At 39.9% G+C, this 18,449-nt stretch overlaps 1 protein-coding gene across 3 annotated transcripts in view; it reads right to left on the minus strand.

The window, feature by feature from the left end:
* The window catches only part of SLC38A11 (solute carrier family 38 member 11), a 41,990-nt gene extending 25,774 nt beyond the window's left edge, over positions 1 to 16,216 (minus strand). For 2 of the 3 annotated variants that reach the window (XM_085585069.1, XM_021528608.3), the window contains exons 1-7: positions 16,132 to 16,216; positions 12,095 to 12,212; positions 11,600 to 11,674; positions 10,859 to 10,993; positions 9,152 to 9,217; positions 7,460 to 7,566; positions 7,219 to 7,298 (exon numbers count right to left, since the gene is read on the minus strand). In XM_085585069.1, coding sequence (XP_085441195.1) covers positions 7,219 to 7,298; positions 7,460 to 7,566; positions 9,152 to 9,217; positions 10,859 to 10,993; positions 11,600 to 11,674; positions 12,095 to 12,212; positions 16,132 to 16,161 — 611 coding nt within the window. In that variant the 5' untranslated portion in view covers positions 16,162 to 16,216. The remainder of the gene's footprint in view (positions 1 to 7,218; positions 7,299 to 7,459; positions 7,567 to 9,151; positions 9,218 to 10,858; positions 10,994 to 11,599; positions 11,675 to 12,094; positions 12,213 to 16,131) is intronic. The other variant, XM_085585068.1, reaches the window with a different exon arrangement.
* Positions 16,217 to 18,449: the final 2,233 nt, after the last annotated feature.

Genomic DNA, 18,449 nt, shown 5'->3' on the forward strand with positions numbered 1-18,449 from the left:
TTTGTAATATTAAAGCATAGACAATGAAAAACGATCCAGAGAAGCTTGCTCTTAAAAAGCTGGGTACTGCTAACCTTGATTGCTCTGTTTTTATTTAGAGGGAAAACTGCTGCCACCTAAGGCCTTAAGATGCTCTTTTCCTACTGCCCTAGGAAGCAGTATGGCACTCAGGCCAGTTCTGTGAAGGTAACAATGGCAGCTTTATCTCTCCCTCTCTTTGGTGATCTCTCCCTCTTGCTGGTTTTGACAGATGCAGTGGCATATGCTATGCCAGGTTTCATTGCTTTCAAATGTTTAAATTACACCTCCAGCCCCTAAAAATAAACAGATTAAAATAAAATTGTCAAAATAAAAATATAAAAAGTTGAAGTTTCCTCTTTCAGAACTCATATTTTACTATTTCCTGAGTTCAAATAGCCAATTCTTCCTTTTTCATATTAATAAAGCCCAGATTTAAAGTACCTAATGCACATTCAGTTCAGACTTTGAGCAGCTTTTCAGCTCTTACGATGCAGTTGCTAAGTTTAATTTTGAAATTACCAGAACCTGAACACAAAATCAAGTTCCCTTCTTTTGTCCTCAAGTACAGTATATTGTCTTGAACTGTTGTAACATACTGCTTCGAGTCTTCAGCAGCTGAATATGGCCCTCCTGAAATATTCTCCGACTCAACAAGTAGATATAAAATAGTATGGATGAAATAGAGCTATCTGGTATTTGTCTTGAGAAATAGGAGTTCTGACCCCCTACAGCTGCTGTGGTTCCTTATATGTTCCCTTAATATTAGAGCACCGCTCATTTCAAATCACTACACCTAGAGATGTGTTTGGAAAATTAATATTAATAATTTTGAATGTAATATTTTTAAGGAAAACATTCACATCTGATTGGAAAAATTGCAATAAGATTTCAAAATAAAAAGAGTATAAAGGAAGTTAACACTCCATTTATTCCATTCTGTAACCACTAGAGGTCAGCTTTGATAATAAACATACAAAATGAAAATTGTTTTATATTTTCCTCTGAATCAGAAGTTTTCTTTGGCTCTTTCCTAGTAGTAATAAAGTTAGATTATTTAATACCTTATAAACCAAATGTTTTTAAATGTAAAGAAATAAAGAATGCTTTTGCCTGAAACACATTTAATTTCTGTGAAAATGGTATATCCAGTGCAATGTTACAGCTGCATTATGAGCTCCTACAAATACAGATTTTAAAAGGTAATTCAGAAAGTATATGAATTTCACTCGAAATACTTTTAATTAAGTGGTCAAATAATTAAAAAAAAAACACAGGAGCTGGTTTTCCCCTTGCACAGTGTTAGCTTATGCACTAGCAATATGCAAAAGACCAAGATATTGTTTTGCTTTACTGATGAAGGACAAATCAGATTAGGAGTATTATTAGGGGGAAAAAAGAACAAAATCCTGCTTATTTACCAGCCTAAGAAGATAAATTCCTTCTATTCTAGTTGCAGAATAAAGGAAGAATTCCAGATCCCTAATTTGAACACTACCAGCAGCTTGTACTGTCCCACAATGTATGCTGGTACAGATGTGCTATTTTCTTCAGCAACTCATAGACTGCTGCATGTGCTTTGAAAAATATTTTCATATTGTGGGAATAGAGGGACCTCATGCAGTGAAAGCACACAGCCAAAAATTTAATTTCTGAGTGTTTGGAACAGAGAGTCAACAGTTTTAGAACTGTGATCACATCAGTGAGAAATAACTCCCAAGTTCAGTCTGCAGAACAACATGGGAAAGGATGCAGGTGACATGAAAGTGTCCATATAAGATAAGACTTCATAGAAAGACTTCTCAGAAAAACTGTGCCAGAAAACAGTAGGTGTTAGCTGTAGAGGAGCCATATAATGAATGATCATATAAAATCACTCACAAGCCAAAGGGCAGCTAATGTAAACATCATCTGTCAAAGAAAACATACACAAATTGATTTAATATATGCATCTCTGTAGCCAGATGCATGCACACACTGAAAGAGTATCACAAGAATACAGGATAACTTCTTGTGGTTTTTCAATCCTTCTGCTACTGTTCAAGATTTTTTTCTTTTTCTTTTTTTTTTTTTTTTTTCTGGTTTGAGGGGACCTTTGTTCTGACCTACATTCTTGCTAGGAGTTATTAGGGGAAGATTTTAACTGCTGCTTATACAAGAATAGCATTAGCTCTGAAAATCCGTGAATGACAGATTCAGCTAGCTCTCTGCTGCTCACTCAGTGTATAAAAGCATAGACTATGCCTGCATGAACAGGAAGCCTTTTTCACACTGAAGAAATATGAGTTAGATGAAACAATGAAAGGTAAGAGAAGAAATACATTTTTGAACAAATGCACTTGCTGACAGCTGTACTGTCTATCATATATAGTAGAAGCTGAAACACAAAGTAACACCTGAGATGGAATTTACCTGTAGCTCTTGGAACAAAAATAGTAAAATACTGAGTAAAAAGACAGTCTAAGGGAGTTCACATACGGGGAAAAAGTCTTAGCTGAAACTAAGCAAGACAAACTAAGACAAAAGCAAGACAGACTGAAGGTAGTGAGGCCTAGCAATGACGAAGACCTAGAGGGTAAGAAAATAAAACTTTATTAAGTCTTCAATATATGTAAGTGAAAATATACCATAATAAACAAATTAAAGTTCTAAAAAGTTTTGAAAACATTATCTACATAAGAATGGGGAAATTGAGATGAACGAACCAGGCAGAGAATAAGACATCCTAACACTGTAAGCATCCAGATCATGAGTAAGAGTTGGGCAAATGTTTGGCAGTCTAAGATGGCCTCTCTTTTACCTCTTGTAAAACACCTGCAGAATAATAGTCCCCACTTTAAGATTGATGATATACAAAAATCTTTTCTGTCATTTATATAGAAATGCTGCAATAGAAGAGTGCATGAGAAGCAAAACATCTTTAATGAAGATAAGAAATATCCCTGATCTCAACCAGCTTGTGGCTATAAAACACTGACTTGAAAAGAGAAAGGTGATTTCTAGAGAGGAATAGTCATATTTTTGACAGGGAAGCTACATGAGGGAATGCACAAAAGACTTCCATCGTTTTGGATTAAAGATCAATGTCAAACTGCCAAGTTTGGGTGCAAAACAGCAGTTAACAATATAATCCAGAATCACCTCATAGATTCTTTCAGGTTTAATTCAATGATTAAATATTTAGAAAATTAATTGTAACATTTCAATTTAATTCTATTCTAAGGTAAAATAACTTTCTAGGTCTTTTTGAACTTTAAAAGTTTGAAGATACTGAAAAGTTCACAGATGCTGAATAGAACTTTAATCAATACAATGGAAAGAAAATAAATACAGCTCACATTAGGCTTGGATTTTATATTAATCAAAGTCATCTTGTGAAAGAACACAGACAAGGCAAAGCTATTATGTCAGCCCAACTTAGATACAGCTACATCTACTCTTCTTTCTTCCTTAATGAATTACTTAACAGTTCTGTAAATATAAAGTAGCTTGGTTGGGTTTCTTTAATTTCATCATACATTAAAGTCTACCTTTGCTTACTACTATATTTTTTACGTGAAGGAAAGAATCAGCTTTTTACTTTAAAGTTTTTTTTCCTGAGCCCTTGGTGTTTTATCCCTGGAATCAGCTGCCAGTTCAGTAATTCTCACATTCTCTTTATGTGTAGCAGATGCTCTTGAAGTTTTTCATAGACATTTATATATTATGGAGACACTGACATCATAACATTCTTCCTAAAGAACACCAAATTAAATTAAAATGATCCTTCTTTATAAGCAACATAAAATATTTCTTTTGACAGGAAGGGATTTTAGTTTCAGGCTAGAAGAATGAAGTTATTTCATACAGTATTAACATGCTGCACTTTACAGTTCGAGTTAACTGTTACCTGTTTTTTCTGATCACAGTACATAAATTACCAGCCATAAGCAGATAGGCATAAAGATCGGGTCAAAATGTATTTTTATCCAACATCTTAAAATACTGAGAATAAACTCTTAATAGTCCAGAACACTGTATTCTATCTGGAGGTTTATTATTAATTTAACAATATCATTCATTCAGTTAACAATAATCCTATGGATGATAGTTATCAAAACCAAAACTGAAAAACAGAAGTACCTCAGTTTTATATTTGTCATAAGAGGTAATAAATTAAATCAAGTAATCCCACATCTTAAATACATTTTGCTTTTCTCATCAGAATGTGACAATATCATTCCTAAAATGTCCTTGGACAACCAGTCCCACACACAAAGCAAATAAAGAGGGAAACAAACAAAAAAAAGAAGCAACATTCAAAACATTGTAATTCCTGTTTAAAACGGTAATAATCTTGTTGTTTCTAGATGGTCTAAAACATTGCAGAAAGTTTCAGATTATTGCAGAAATTGCTTTATTGCTTTGTTGTCCAAATAAGATTAAATTTTCAATAGAACATGGACTGCAGTAAGCAAAAAGTGTTTTCTCATTTCCACATAATGATCTTGTACCTCTCAAAGGGAAGAAGTATTCACCTTGAAAAATCTAAAGGTAAATGAAAACTGATTACTACTCAGAAAGTAATTATACAAGCAGGAAGATATCCAAATGGGATTCCAGTGGAACCTAACCTGAGTCCAGTACTTTTGAATGTATTCAGCAATGACTTGAATATGGAAAAAAAGCAAAAAATGTCCTTAATTGAAAGCATGAAATGTGCAATTAACACAATCATGCTAGAGAATGGGATGAAAAAAGAAAAATCATGAATATGTTGGTAACTGGAGAAATCATCTGATAAAGCAGCATTCAATTCTGTAATGACAAATTCTACAGTTATGCAGATGATAAAAAAACTTCTCAAGAACAAGGCAGAGAGAACAAACAAAGAAACAAAAAAATCCCAAACTTCATGAGAAGAGTATCAAAGAAAGGAAAAGTCACTAGCAAACAGTTCTGCAGAGTATCTCCTGCTTGGTAGTTCTACTAGACTGCAAACCCAAGGCACATTAATGCTATTTTCCAAAGAGGCTAACATCAAACTAGGCTACATAAATAGAGGCATGGCAATCCCCAAGGGATACAGTTGAAAGGAACCTTACAACACTGCATTTAAGATACATCATCTTCTCTGCTCTTCAGAGGGAATATCCCAGGCAATTGGGGCACCAGGATTCCACTTGAATTTGCAGAAGACTTAAGGCAGCCATTGAGCATGATTAGAAACACCGAAAATAACAAAAAAGAGAAACCCTAAAGTAACTGTGCTTATTTAGTCTATAGAAAGGGTCCCCAAAGGGGCTTAAATTACAGCTTTTTAGAGGTCTTTTTCAAGCACTTGAAAAAGCATAAATAGTTTGTCGTCCATATCCAGTGTGGTTAGGCCAAGAAGCAACCAATATAAAATGGAGTCATACACAGAGAGAATTCATAAGAAAAAGCAAGTTAAGGATTAGAATGGGAAACCATGGCATTGTCTAGTTTGATCTTGGCAATCACCCGTCATCAATGGCAGGCACATAATCAGTTCTGACATATAACAATTGTGGGGATTAAATATTCTTGTCCCCATTGAGCCTTTATCCAGGATTGTACAAATTCTTTTCCTTTATGACAGATACAAGGCCTGTGATTTTGTAATAATGATTTTTAAAAATCTCATTGGGAACTAACTTCTATTATACTTTAATAAGGATTCAAAGTAAATGTGTTAATTCACTTGTTTCACTTGTACTATGATGAGACCCATATTCAAATATAGCAATATTCTTTCTTTTCATTGCAAAAAAAAGTCATACCATTATACAACAAAATAGTAGATAGTTTTAACAATTAAAGTATATGCCTATGTCTAACTGTAAAGTAAAAATAGCAAAGATACTAAAAATAGACATTAACAGAATGCTGGTGAGGAAAAAAAAATTACCAACTGTTTTATCAACTTGCTACATGCATTTTTGAAAACAGGAAGTGTAAAGGCAGAAATGGAAGTCTCTAAAGAATTAAGAAGTAAAACTTCCAGAATCACTCAAAACCAAACCGCATATATTGTAAGAAAAAATAAAATCATGCATTCCATATTTTTCAGTGCATCACAATTGTGAAGAAGAAATGTTACCATAGTAACAAGGTTAGCAGTAATTATTATATATAGTTTCTTCCCTTTTTAACAGGGAGTTTTGAGATTAACCTTTTAAATACTCCTTTGACACAGTGTGAAAAACATGCTGCTCCAGAAATATGGTGGTGAGGGAAGTTCCACACTGTTCTGAGAGAGAGATTTTGTGGATGATAGACAACATCATCTGGTACAACTTAAGAAACTGCTATTCCAGGCATCTTCCTACCATTAAACCCAAATACCCTGCAATTAACCCATGTACCACTGCAGTAATACAACCGAACAATTGTGCCTAACGGGGATGAAACAATCCTGGTGTAAGAATCTACTTAGGGAAACATAAGAAGTAGAACATAAATCTGTTCCAATAAATAAAAAAGCACATTCAGAAATAGAATTTGTTATCTTTATTAATATATCTCTACATTTAAAGGATGAGAAAGACAGCCCTTCTAAGCCTTACAGGAAAAATAACACATTCCTAAGACTTTCTTGGAATACAATAATAAAAATATTGTCACAACACATACTTATGTGTACTAAATTGTCTAGAACATTCCAATGTCTAATGTTAAATACTACTTTCAGAGTATGCATGAGTAAGAGTTTTTTGTATTATACAGTTTTCTCAAATGGCAAAATAAAGATTTTCCTTATTGTGTTGTTTTTAAAAAATTCACAGTATTTATATTTTATTTTTATTATGAAATTCTTATATTTATCTTATCAGAAAAATAAATATTCCTAAGATAGTAGCTATTTAATGATTGTAAATCATTAATCTGACAATAATGGAAAAAAAATCTCAAATGACCGACAATCTCACACGTTGATTCAGGACCCACCTTCTACTAGCCATCCATAATTTCCCATTTATCTCTAGGGGTCTTGAGACCTTTGCTTATACCCAGTAGAAGAAAAAATGAAAAAGGATTAATTATATTTAGCTGTTCATTTTGTATTACTGTTGATAGAGATTTTTCAATTATCTGTTCCAAATCAGGCATGTTTCACAACTGTGCAGGTAAATGCAATAGTGAAATATGAGCTTATATATGAACAGAAGTTCACTTTGTAGCAAGTGTAAGAATACTCACACTTGTGGACTGAAGGTTACTGTTCTCACCATCACAACAACCAGGATGACAATGGTTAGAATCAGAGAAAGAAGAGATACCTGTAAAGGTAAAAACATGACTTCAGTCAGTAAGCTGCTGAAAAGTGGTCCTTTGAGTAGTATAATGAATTTGTTAATTATTTAGACAAAGTTACGACTGGCACTTATTTTCAATGACATACAGAACAATAAACCAAAAATCAACTGCTGTTATGATTTACCTTTCCCAATTTTGCTATGTCTCGATATAAAGATATAGGTAAGGTAAAGATGATGGTGGTAAGAAGAATTATGAAGTGACGGTCGGTAAGCACGTTATCCACCCCAACTGAAGCAAAAAAGAAAATAATTTATTTCTTTAAGAGACTAACCTAAGGAAAAGATTAACTACTTTTGAAAGGTTAAAAGTAAAAAACTGTTGGTGATCAAGCTTTTATTCTCTTTACTCAGGCTAAGTAATTCTGCAAACTGGGCATTAACTAACACTGGGAAAGCCATGCACAGCATGGGCACAAACACAAGAATTCTGCAAATTCAAACCTAATGCATAACATATGGGATATATTAAATCAAAATTGCAAAGTCTGGATTCCTACATATAGATTGGTAATAATGTCTTTCATTATGTCTGGGTCAATGCTGGGAGACTGCAAGTAAAAAATTCTACTGCTTTCTGCCATTTAGTCTTGAGAATTTTTTGATACTCTGGGTTGACATCAACTACAGTGCTGTTTAGGATAGCACTGCTCTCTAAGAAATGGCCTAAAATAATTCTGAAGTTTCTTTTGGGCAGCTGCTTTCCTGCAATCAGCCAGCTTCCACTTGCAAAGCAGATTACCATGTGAAAATACCAATGTTGTTATAGTATTCCATGCAATCAGTGGGACTTTTTTGCATAACTGGTGGGTTTTTTCAAGCCAATGACAACCTAAAATAAAATCTCCAAGTTTCAGTGAGGCCACCATAAGTCATTGGATTGAATGAATACTTGATGAAAAATTATGGCTGGAAAGTGACTGGCAATTGACATGGAAAACTCAGTGTTTTGTCTCCTCTTTTCTTTGGGAGATTATAAAGCTTTCCCACCTCTTTCCAGTCAGGTATTCTAACGGATAAGTAATAAGATTTGCCATGCTGGAGATTCCCCCTATTACAGAAGTCATATTATATATAAATTATTAGATATTCACTGTCACTATCAATTTGATCAGGTATTCACAGAACAACAGAGTGTTACAATTAAAACTACATTCACACCTTTCAGGTTTCACATGCTGAAAATTACAGTTCTCCTGTGGAAATGAAACAGTTCATACTAATTCACATTTTCACTTCACTACAGACATATTTTCTCTCAGTTTATTTTCCCAGTGAAGAATGTTTTAACTTAGCTGCTTTTTTTACTAAAGTAGATATCAAAAGGTACACAAATTGCTCCACTGATGTTGCTGTGAAAACTTAAGAGCACAGGAAGGAAAACAAGGGGGCATGAGTTAAAAAGCATTACATTCATTATATTATTCACAACTTATCCAGAACTATTAACTAGATGAAGTACAGTTTTGTTATTTAAATTATTATTATTATAGAAAGTATCTAAAAAAATTTACAAAACCAAATAATCTTGTAAATACACAACTGTGGAAGACTCAATTCTATTTGTTTAGTATTTCACTGAAGCATCTAGTCTCTTCACTGACACTGAGTCCACTGATAGCCAAGGACTAGGATTCATAGCTTTTATTTGGGAAACAAACTCAAAAAAACTCACTCATGGACATATACTTAATGTTTTTAATTTGAATTAAACTTCAGAAAAATGAAGATAAATAACAGGTAATTCCAAAATACTTATGATAAGCTTCTGTTCAATATAAAATCTCCCATTCATAAAATTTTTAAATGCATCTTACCTCCAGGAATTCTCTGAAAAACTTTAGTTAAAGTGTCTCCTGTTATTATGTTGTAACTGATCATAGCTTAAGGAAAATAAGTTTTTTGTTAGTACAAGTCATATGCAAAATATTTGATTAACACTGAACACACATTTTGTAGACTTCAGGATTATATGCCACGATCCCTCTAATATTCTGGCTAGCAGCAACAACTTGTAAGTTTCAGGTTTAAAAAAAAAATTAACACTTCCTTTTTTGTTTTTGTTTTTTTTTTAAACAAGTACAACCTAAGCATTAATGCAGCTTGATAAGCAAAGCCATTGTGCTGAGTAGACATATAAACTTACTCCAGAAGAGGATAAAAAGGCTTTATAAAACTGCTTGTTTCAAATAGCAATTCTTTGTCGGTTTACTTTCAAATGCTTGCTTCTATTTAGTAAATTTCTGTGTGTTGTCTAATAATCAGTTCTGCAATTAAATGCAAAAGATTTTCTAGCTCATGCAAAAAGCTAACAAACTTTAAACGATAAAAAGGAAGGAGAAAATAGATTAAGACATGGACTTTGATTCCTCCCTCTCATTAATTATTGCTGTGGCCTTAACACTCATTTCATTCTTATCTAACTCTACACTAAGAGCACGTAAATTTGTGCACATGTGTATGCATACACAAAATATATTTATACATTCTCATGGTCTTCAGCATTTAGACAGCATATATGTAGGTATTGACCTTGACTATACATAAATACTCAGTGCTGTGAAATTGTAAGTCAACAACTCTACTTATATAAATTAATGCAAACACATACAAGTGCATAGCCATAGCTATGACTAAGACCTTTACAATTACTTCTCTGTATTATCAAGGGTTTACAACGGAGTATTGGTTTACAAAGGAGTATAATTAAATGTGTAACACTGTTGCCCTGCAGTAACAACTTGACACCCTTAAAAATCTCAGCTATCTGTAGCCAGACCCAAAATAGGAATTTTGATGTGTGACTCCGTGATCACCAAGTCCAGACTCTTGATATCTCAAGTCATCCCATCTTGCAACCCCACATGTGAAAATATTAAGACTATCTAAGATTTGATTGAATTTTGTTGCTGCGGCAGGGGACATATTCAGAACAGAACTTTATTTCAAACTTCTGGTCTAATAAATTCCTGCTGAGATGTTAGCTTTTTGTTCATTTACTATTTCTTCTTCCAAGGGGTCTCAACTGCCCAATTTCCGAGTACTTTGCTGGATATGAGGCTGAACTAATGTTTTTGAAAAGCAATGACATAATTTTCTAGCAAGACCTAAACAGTGGCTTCTCCAACTACAGTAACATTGCATCTCTGAAAATATACTAAGTCAGTATACTCCTAAATTTGTATTTTCCTTTTCTTTCAGACACATCAACTTTGTGCTGTGGTATTCAGTCTAGAACAGAATCTCCTTTGATATTTTTCTAGCTACTTTTGTCATTTTCATATGTGTGATCACGCATTTCTGCATTACATTTCAGTTCATTTCTATTATTCTGATCCTTCAATTCATTGAATTACTCCTCATTCTTCAGAATCCACAAAATAAATTTAATTCTTTTTAAATAGCAAAGAAGCATATACAGTACATTCTTTACATAGTTCTTAATATTCAATCAGTGAAATGACAAAATGTAAAAAAGCTTGTTACTTATAGAACTTAAACATTTATATTGTATGTGATCTTACCAATAAATGGATATAAAAACTGGAGAACTGAAAGGATTAGATAACCTACAAGACCATATGTTTTTTTGACCAGCTCTTGATAGGTTTTGGTACTGGACAGATTTCCTCCTTTGATCAGTAATATAATGGAATAATCTGTTAAAATATATAAAAAAAGAAGATAAAGACAATATGAACCAACTTGTGGTTGATTACTTTTCAACTTATTTCACTCCTCTAACCAAAAAAAAAAAAAAAGGCCGTAAGAAGAAAAGCAGTGACACTAGAAAGAGCAGGGATGAGAAATCTCACAAAATCTCTCAATCCTCTAAACCAGGACCTATAGGTTCATATCAGAAGAATACTTAAAATCATAGTACAATTAAAGGTTTTCATTCTGCGGTCTATTTTTAAAAGTAATTTACAACCCTCTCAGGATTCAGTCTCTTAATGAGTCCATTCTTAACAGCGGACCTAAACAAGTGATTATGAGGGCACAAATAAGAATATTCTTTTAAATGTTACCTCAACTAGGAAACTAAGGCTTCATGAAAACAAATGCAGTAAAAAAGCAGCTTCATATGTTGTACAGTATAATTCTCTACTTCTACTAATCTGCTGAAGATGTTAGTGAGGTAAGGAAAAAATTAGTCATTTTTATTGTCATAGATAATACTTGTTTAAGGTATCATTAAGCTCAAGATAAGCTAAAATACTGCATGACCAATTTTATCTTTACAACAGAAACTGCCTCCAAAGTACCTGTGATTAAGGCAACCACAAACAAAAGCAGTATTCCTAGAGGAAAACCAGCTTCCTTCATCGAATATGGCAATCCTGCAAAGCAGAAAAAGAGAGATTCTAGAAGACTCTTTCCAACCATTTATTTGTGAGAATTAAGATGCATAAAAACTCAGATTTAAAAAAATGCTAGTAATCTCCAAAATTGGACCAGCATGCTTCATAACCTCAAAAAGATAATTTTCAGTGGACAAAGTGTTGCTTAAGTATGAAGTTTAGTCAGCATCTCCCCAACCTCTCTGACCATTATGGCCAAGAGACTCTGGGGTATTTATCTCTAAAGTGTGGTCACAATTGACACCTCAGCATTTTTGCAAAGTAAGCAAGTAAATACAGAGAAAAATCTTAAAAAACAGCAGCAGAAAGTAAAGAATCAGTATTATTTTTCCCCAAGCTGGACAGTCATGCATGAATAAACAAGGCTGAACACAGGATAGTGAAGAAAAGTAGATTTACCTATAACGCCTGATCCTATGATTGAATTAATAATGTTAAATCCAGCTGATGCCAGATCACTGTTTCCTCCTTTATTCTTGGGCTTATTAAGGAGGGCTATTTGGTCATCTGTTTCTACCTATTTCAGGAAGACAAGAAAAACATTATACATGAGAAAAATAAGTGAGACCAAGTATTTTTCACATAGTCTATTAAAGATTTTGTAAAAAAATGTCATACACTCAGGTTTGTAGAGGCATTTTGCTAAATAAATCCCATTTTTTTTTTTCAGTGAGAAATCAAAGGGGTATTAAGCAGCTAATTCCTCTATAAGTCTGACCCATAATCTTCTGTAATTCTCCAAAAAATAAGTGGAAGGAAAAAAATATATATAAACTCAGAGGTAGGCTACTAAACAAAGGCATTCTTAGTCATGTTTCAAAGACAGAAATGTGAATCAAGTATTTTTGAAAGTATTTTGGCTAATACAATTGGTCAGTAAAAAAGTCCCTGAATCAGGAAAATTAAATTATTTTAAGACTTACTAGTAAAGCATGCCAACATCTTAACATAATCTAATCCAGGGTTTTATCCAGTATTTTAAATATTTCTGTGCCATTCAATGGTTTAATTAATTATGAATTGTTAATGACACTATCAAATCAGCTGGTCCCAGAAAGTTTCTGTGGGAAAGAACCAAACTTCAGAGCTCAATATGTAGCCAGTAGCTTCAAAAATTAATGTTTGCATCTTCGGAAAAGAACTGTTTGACAAACATGCAGTACTCCTCTCCTAAGATCACCACTGAGCTGCCAGAGAACATTTTAGAATTATTCATCAGAAAGATCGTATTTTACCTGAAGTTGTGAAATACAAGAGAGGAACAAGAATTGAATGAATAAAGTGCTTGCGGTGTTCTGTGTACTAAGTATGAAGGTAAAACCAACATTTCATAGATGCAGAAGCCTATTTAACATATATAGCAAGTAGTGTAAACTCAAATGCTTGTCACTAATATTCCTGGGAAAAAATAAAATTACTGAAAAATCTAAGTAATCTGTAGATAGACACATAAATTGACAAGCATAAGATTGCCTGCCTCTAGTAGGGGTGCACATTTAAGTGGAACCTTTAATCCTCAAGCAGCACTAACATAATACTGTCTCAGATAAAAGGCCAGTATAGTGTGGTATCCCATTTCTGAGTGATGACCATGAAAGGTGCCTAGGGAAAAGCATAGGAACATAGGAGATAGCTAGTTAGCAAATAAATTTCCCCTCTGAGCTTTCCTCAGTTTGTGTATTTTGGACTTCCCAAAGTGGTTAGGTTCTTGGAGCACCACACTTCTAAATGGACAGCTGCTTGATTTTTCCTTTTTAGAAACTATGCATAAGTTTTAGTATCTACAATATCATGTAGCAGTGAATGCCACATTTTAATTATGCATCCTAGGAAGATACTGGTAATTTAATTTGTACCAAACCTGCCATTCAGTACTTTCACTTGGGCGTCCCCAAGTCTTTTGTGTCATCACAGAGAAACTAAACACTATTTCCCATCTTCTTCATATCACATAGTTTCATAAGTAACATTCTCCCTCAGTTGTTTCTTACCTAAACTTGTGCTAAATTTTTATTTCACCACTGATTTCAGCAACAGAAGCATCACTATGATTCTCTCCTGAAATTTTCTCCGCTAACAGAACAGTACAGGTGAAATTGCACTGAACAGAACAGTCCAGGTCCCTCTCTTCATTTGTTATGAAAAATAACAGAATGTGCATTGCTAAGCCCTGTTCCTTTTCCCCAGTTGGAAGGGACACATTTCAATGAGCAAAAAGGGCAACAAAACGTTGTGACACAGGTGAAACGGCTCCTGAGTGGGGAGCAGCGCTCCGGAGGTGTCCCTGGCCTGCAGACAGGGAGGGATGCCAGCAGCGAGCCCAGAGCTGTACAACGCGGGAGAGGCGAACGCGAGGCCACTGCCTCTGGCAGGGCTCTGCTGGGCTCCCTGCGGGCCAGGGCATGGCAAGCACCCGCCGCGACAGTGCAGCAGCGGGCACGGCAGGAGACGATGGGGCACGGCAGGAGACGATGGGGCACGAGAGGAGACGATGGGGCACGGCTGGAGACGATGGGGCATGGCAGGAGACGATGGGGCACGAGAGGAGATGATGGGGCACGAGAGGAGACGATGGGGCACGAGAGGAGACGATGGGGCACGGCTGGAGACGATGGGGCACGGCAGGAGACGATGGGGCACGGCAGGAGACGATGGGGCACGAGAGGAGACGATGGGGCACGAGAGGAGACGATGGGGCACGGCAGGAGACGATGGGGCACGAGAGGAGACGATGGGGCACAAGAGGAGACGATGGGGCACGGCAGGAGACGATGGGGCACAAGAGGAGACGATGGGGCACAAGAGGAGACGATGGGGCACGGCAGCAGACGATGGGGCACAAGAGGAGACGATGGGGCACGGCAGGAGACGATGGGGCACGGCAGGAGACGATGGGACACAAGAGGAGACGATGGGGCACGGCAGGAGACGATGGGGCACGGCAGGAGACGATGGGGCACAAGAGGAGACGATGGGGCACGGCAGGAGACGATGGGGCACGGCAGGAGACGATGGGACACAAGAGGAGACGATGGGGCACGGCAGGAGACGATGGGACACAAGAGGAGACGATGGGGCACAGCAGGAGACAATGGGGCACGAGAGGAGACGATGGGGCACGAGAGGAGACGATGGGGCACGAGAGGAGACGATGGGGCACGGCAGGAGACGATGGGGCACGAGAGGAGACGATGGGGCACGAGAGGAGACGATGGGGCACGGCAGCAGACGATGGGGCACAAGAGGAGACGATGGGGCACAAGAGGAGACGATGGGGCACGGCAGGAGACGATGGGGCACAAGAGGAGACGATGGGGCACAAGAGGAGACGATGGGGCACAAGAGGAGACGATGGGGCACGGCAGCAGACGATGGGGCACAAGAGGAGACGATGGGGCACAAGAGGAGACGATGGGGCACGGCAGGAGACGATGGGGCACAAGAGGAGACGATGGGGCACAAGAGGAGACGATGGGGCACAAGAGGAGACGATGGGGCACGGCAGCAGACGATGGGGCACAAGAGGAGACGATGGGGCACAAGAGGAGACGATGGGGCACGGCAGGAGACGATGGGGCACAAGAGGAGACGATGGGGCACAAGAGGAGACGATGGGGCACAAGAGGAGACGATGGGGCACGGCAGCAGACGATGGGGCACAAGAGGAGACGATGGGGCACGGCAGGAGACGATGGGGCACGGCAGGAGACGATGGGACACAAGAGGAGACGATGGGGCACGGCAGGAGACAATGGGGCACGAGAGGAGACGATGGGGCACGAGAGGAGATGATGGGGCACGAGAGGAGACGATGGGGCACGGCAGGAGACGATGGGGCACGAGAGGAGACGATGGGGCACGAGAGGAGACGATGGGGCACGGCAGGAGACGATGGGGCACGGCTGGAGACGATGGGGCACGGCAGGAGACGATGGGGCACAAGAGGAGACGATGGGGCACGAGAGGAGACGATGGGGCACGGCTGGAGACGATGGGGCACGGCTGGAGACGATGGGGCACGAGAGGAGACGATGGGGCACGAGAGGAGACGATGGGGCACGGCAGGAGACGGGGCGCTCAGCGACACCGAACTTCAGCCGCGCCGAGCAGCCGTCCTTGTCCTTCCCCGGCCTCACAAGCTGAGGTCCCGAGTCCGCATTTCCCCCCCTGCGTGGCACCTAGGACTTTCTTCCTCCTACGAACTCGGGGGCAACTGAACAGAGATGAGAGGGCCATCGCTGCCGGCCGCTGCACCGCGTTGCGGGGACGTTCCAGCGGCCGGTCGTCCTGAGCCGCTGCCACCGGCCGCGGTGCCCCTGACACCCATGCCCGCCCCACGAGCCGCAGAGCGCAGAGGGAAGTCCGGCGAGCGCCGGCGGGCCCGCTGACCCGCGCACAGTCCCACACCTCGCCTGCCCCCCGTGTCCGCCCGGTACCTGGCGAGCGGCGGCCGGCGGCGGCTCCATGGCCGGCGGGCCCGGGGCGGGCGCGCGCGTCCCTCGCGGGGGGCGCCGGTGCCGCCCGGCCCGCGCGCCCGGAACGGGCTCCCCTCGGGCGGGCTCCCCTCGGGCGGGCTGGCACGGGCTCCCCTCGGGCGGGCTCCCCTCAGGCGGGCTCCGAGCGGCCCGGCACGGGCTCCCCTCGGGCGGGCTCCCCTCGGGCGGCCCGGCACGGGCTCCCCTCAGGCGGGCTGGCACGGGCTCCCCTCGGGCGGGCTCCGAGCGGCCCGGCACGGGCTCCCCTCGGGCGGGCTGGCACGGGCTCCCCTCGGGCGGGCTCCCCTCAGGCGGGCTCCCCGCGGCCGGGCTCCGAGCGGCCCGGCACGGGCTCCCCTCGGGCGGGCTCCCTCGGGCGGGCTCCGAGCGGCCCGGCACGGGCTCCCCTCGGGCGGGCTCCCCTCGGGCGGCCCGGCACGGGCTCCCCTCAGGCGGGCTCCCCTCAGGCGGGCTCCCCTCGGGCGGGTTCCCTCGGGCGGGCTCCGAGCGGGCCCGCGGCGCCTCCGCCGTGTGGGAAGGCGGCCGTGCGCCCGTCCGACAGCTCCCGGCCCGGCCCGCGGCCCCAGAGACCCGCCGGACCGCGCTCCTACGGGCGGGCGGGCGCTGTGAGACGGCGGCCACTCCTCCGGACGGCCCCTTCGCTGGAAACGCTCCAGAAAGTAAGCGCTTCTCTGCTTGAACTTGTAAGGTTTCGAGTTCACTCGGTCCCTGTTTACCCCGAGAGCGCCAGGAAACCTTTCTCGGTGAGATATGTAATAAAAACCAGGTCCGATGTCACAGCTGCTAATTTCTGGTTGCTTTTCAATTCAGTGTTGTTTGGAAGACCTCACTATTCTCCTCAGGGAGTATAATCTGCTGTAAAGAGTGATCAATCAGATATAGAACATACTGAGGTTCTAATCAAAGTATGGGAAGAAGCCAAACTAATTAAAAGATGCAAAATGACAGTGCTGAAAGTTTAGTTGCTAGATATCAAGCTGAGACCAGTCAGTGTCCAGCAGAATACGCTTTGGAAATGTGGAACGAGCCACACAAAGAAACACATCTTAAACTGAAACCCGTACGACATAGTAGGCTCTGATAAAAAGTTGGAGGCAGTAATTAATTTTCTGAAGTATTGCTGGACAAAAAATGTAGGGCCTACAAGAGCAAAAAAATCTACCTAACTTTAGGAATTTACTCCAATTACTGGAGGGCATCATCAGAATGTGGACCCAAAATTTTCAACAAGATTAAATCATGATGGGGAAAAAATGCCTGAAAGATGACAACTAAATAGCAGAGAAAATAGAGCGTGCTAATTTCCTTTCTATAGTCTTAAGAACTCCTATATTTGATAATACTTTGCTAGGGTAAACTGTGGTGGTTAAAGGAGCATATGTGCTGTGCCTTAGTAATTTTGTCCCTAAAGATCTATGATGCATATGATTTAATACGGAGAACAAAGTGCACATAAAGAGCATATATGACATTGTTGTTCAATAGCTTAAGCACATTAGCTTCAGCTCCTTCCAAAAAATCTCTAATCATCTCCATGACAAGCTACAAGCTGACATGTATTCTTGTGTGACTAGTCAGATGACATGACTCAGCAAAGAAACTTTGAGAGGCCTAAGATGCAATTCTTGTGATTTGTAGCAATGTTATTTCTTTCTTGGACTGCACAAAAAATTCCTTGTGAAACCGGAGAATTAAGCTGTTTTAAAGCAGACTGCAATAAACCATACAGTAGCTTTTCAAGATAGTCTTCTACCAGACTCTCTATGTTTAGTAGTGTAGCAATTTCCTCACAAGGCCTCTGTATCTAACACCCACATGCTCTACAATAGTGCCCTGAATATGTGATTTTGTTTTAATTCGTATTTGCAGTGTGTATTAGTTGCCTTAGAAGGTAATATCTGTTTTGTGCAAATACTTTCTCCTGTATAACCTTATAATTAATCAGATACATCCTTCAGGCTTTTTTTGACAAATCAAGTCAAGCTCCCACTCCCCTTATGCAGCCCTTAGTACATAAGGGGGCTGGTGCCTGAATATGCCACCCATCCATTTAAGAGTCCTAAAATTTTACTTCTATCGGTCACACTGGCATGATTCCGAGTAGTATTTATAAACTTACAGTTTTAATTCAGTATACTAACAGTGAATTAGGGAAAGGAATAGGCAGTTCCCAAAAGATTGTGCAGAGATGCTTTTCCTATACCATGAGAGTAATTTTTGATTTCTTCGATTGCTCTGCGCTTTTTGTTGTGCTTTGG

The sequence above is a fragment of the Lonchura striata genome, chromosome 7 (assembly GCF_050655825.1).
Source record: "Lonchura striata isolate lonStrDom1 chromosome 7, ASM5065582v1, whole genome shotgun sequence".
Classification (NCBI taxonomy): domain Eukaryota; kingdom Metazoa; phylum Chordata; class Aves; order Passeriformes; family Estrildidae; genus Lonchura; species Lonchura striata.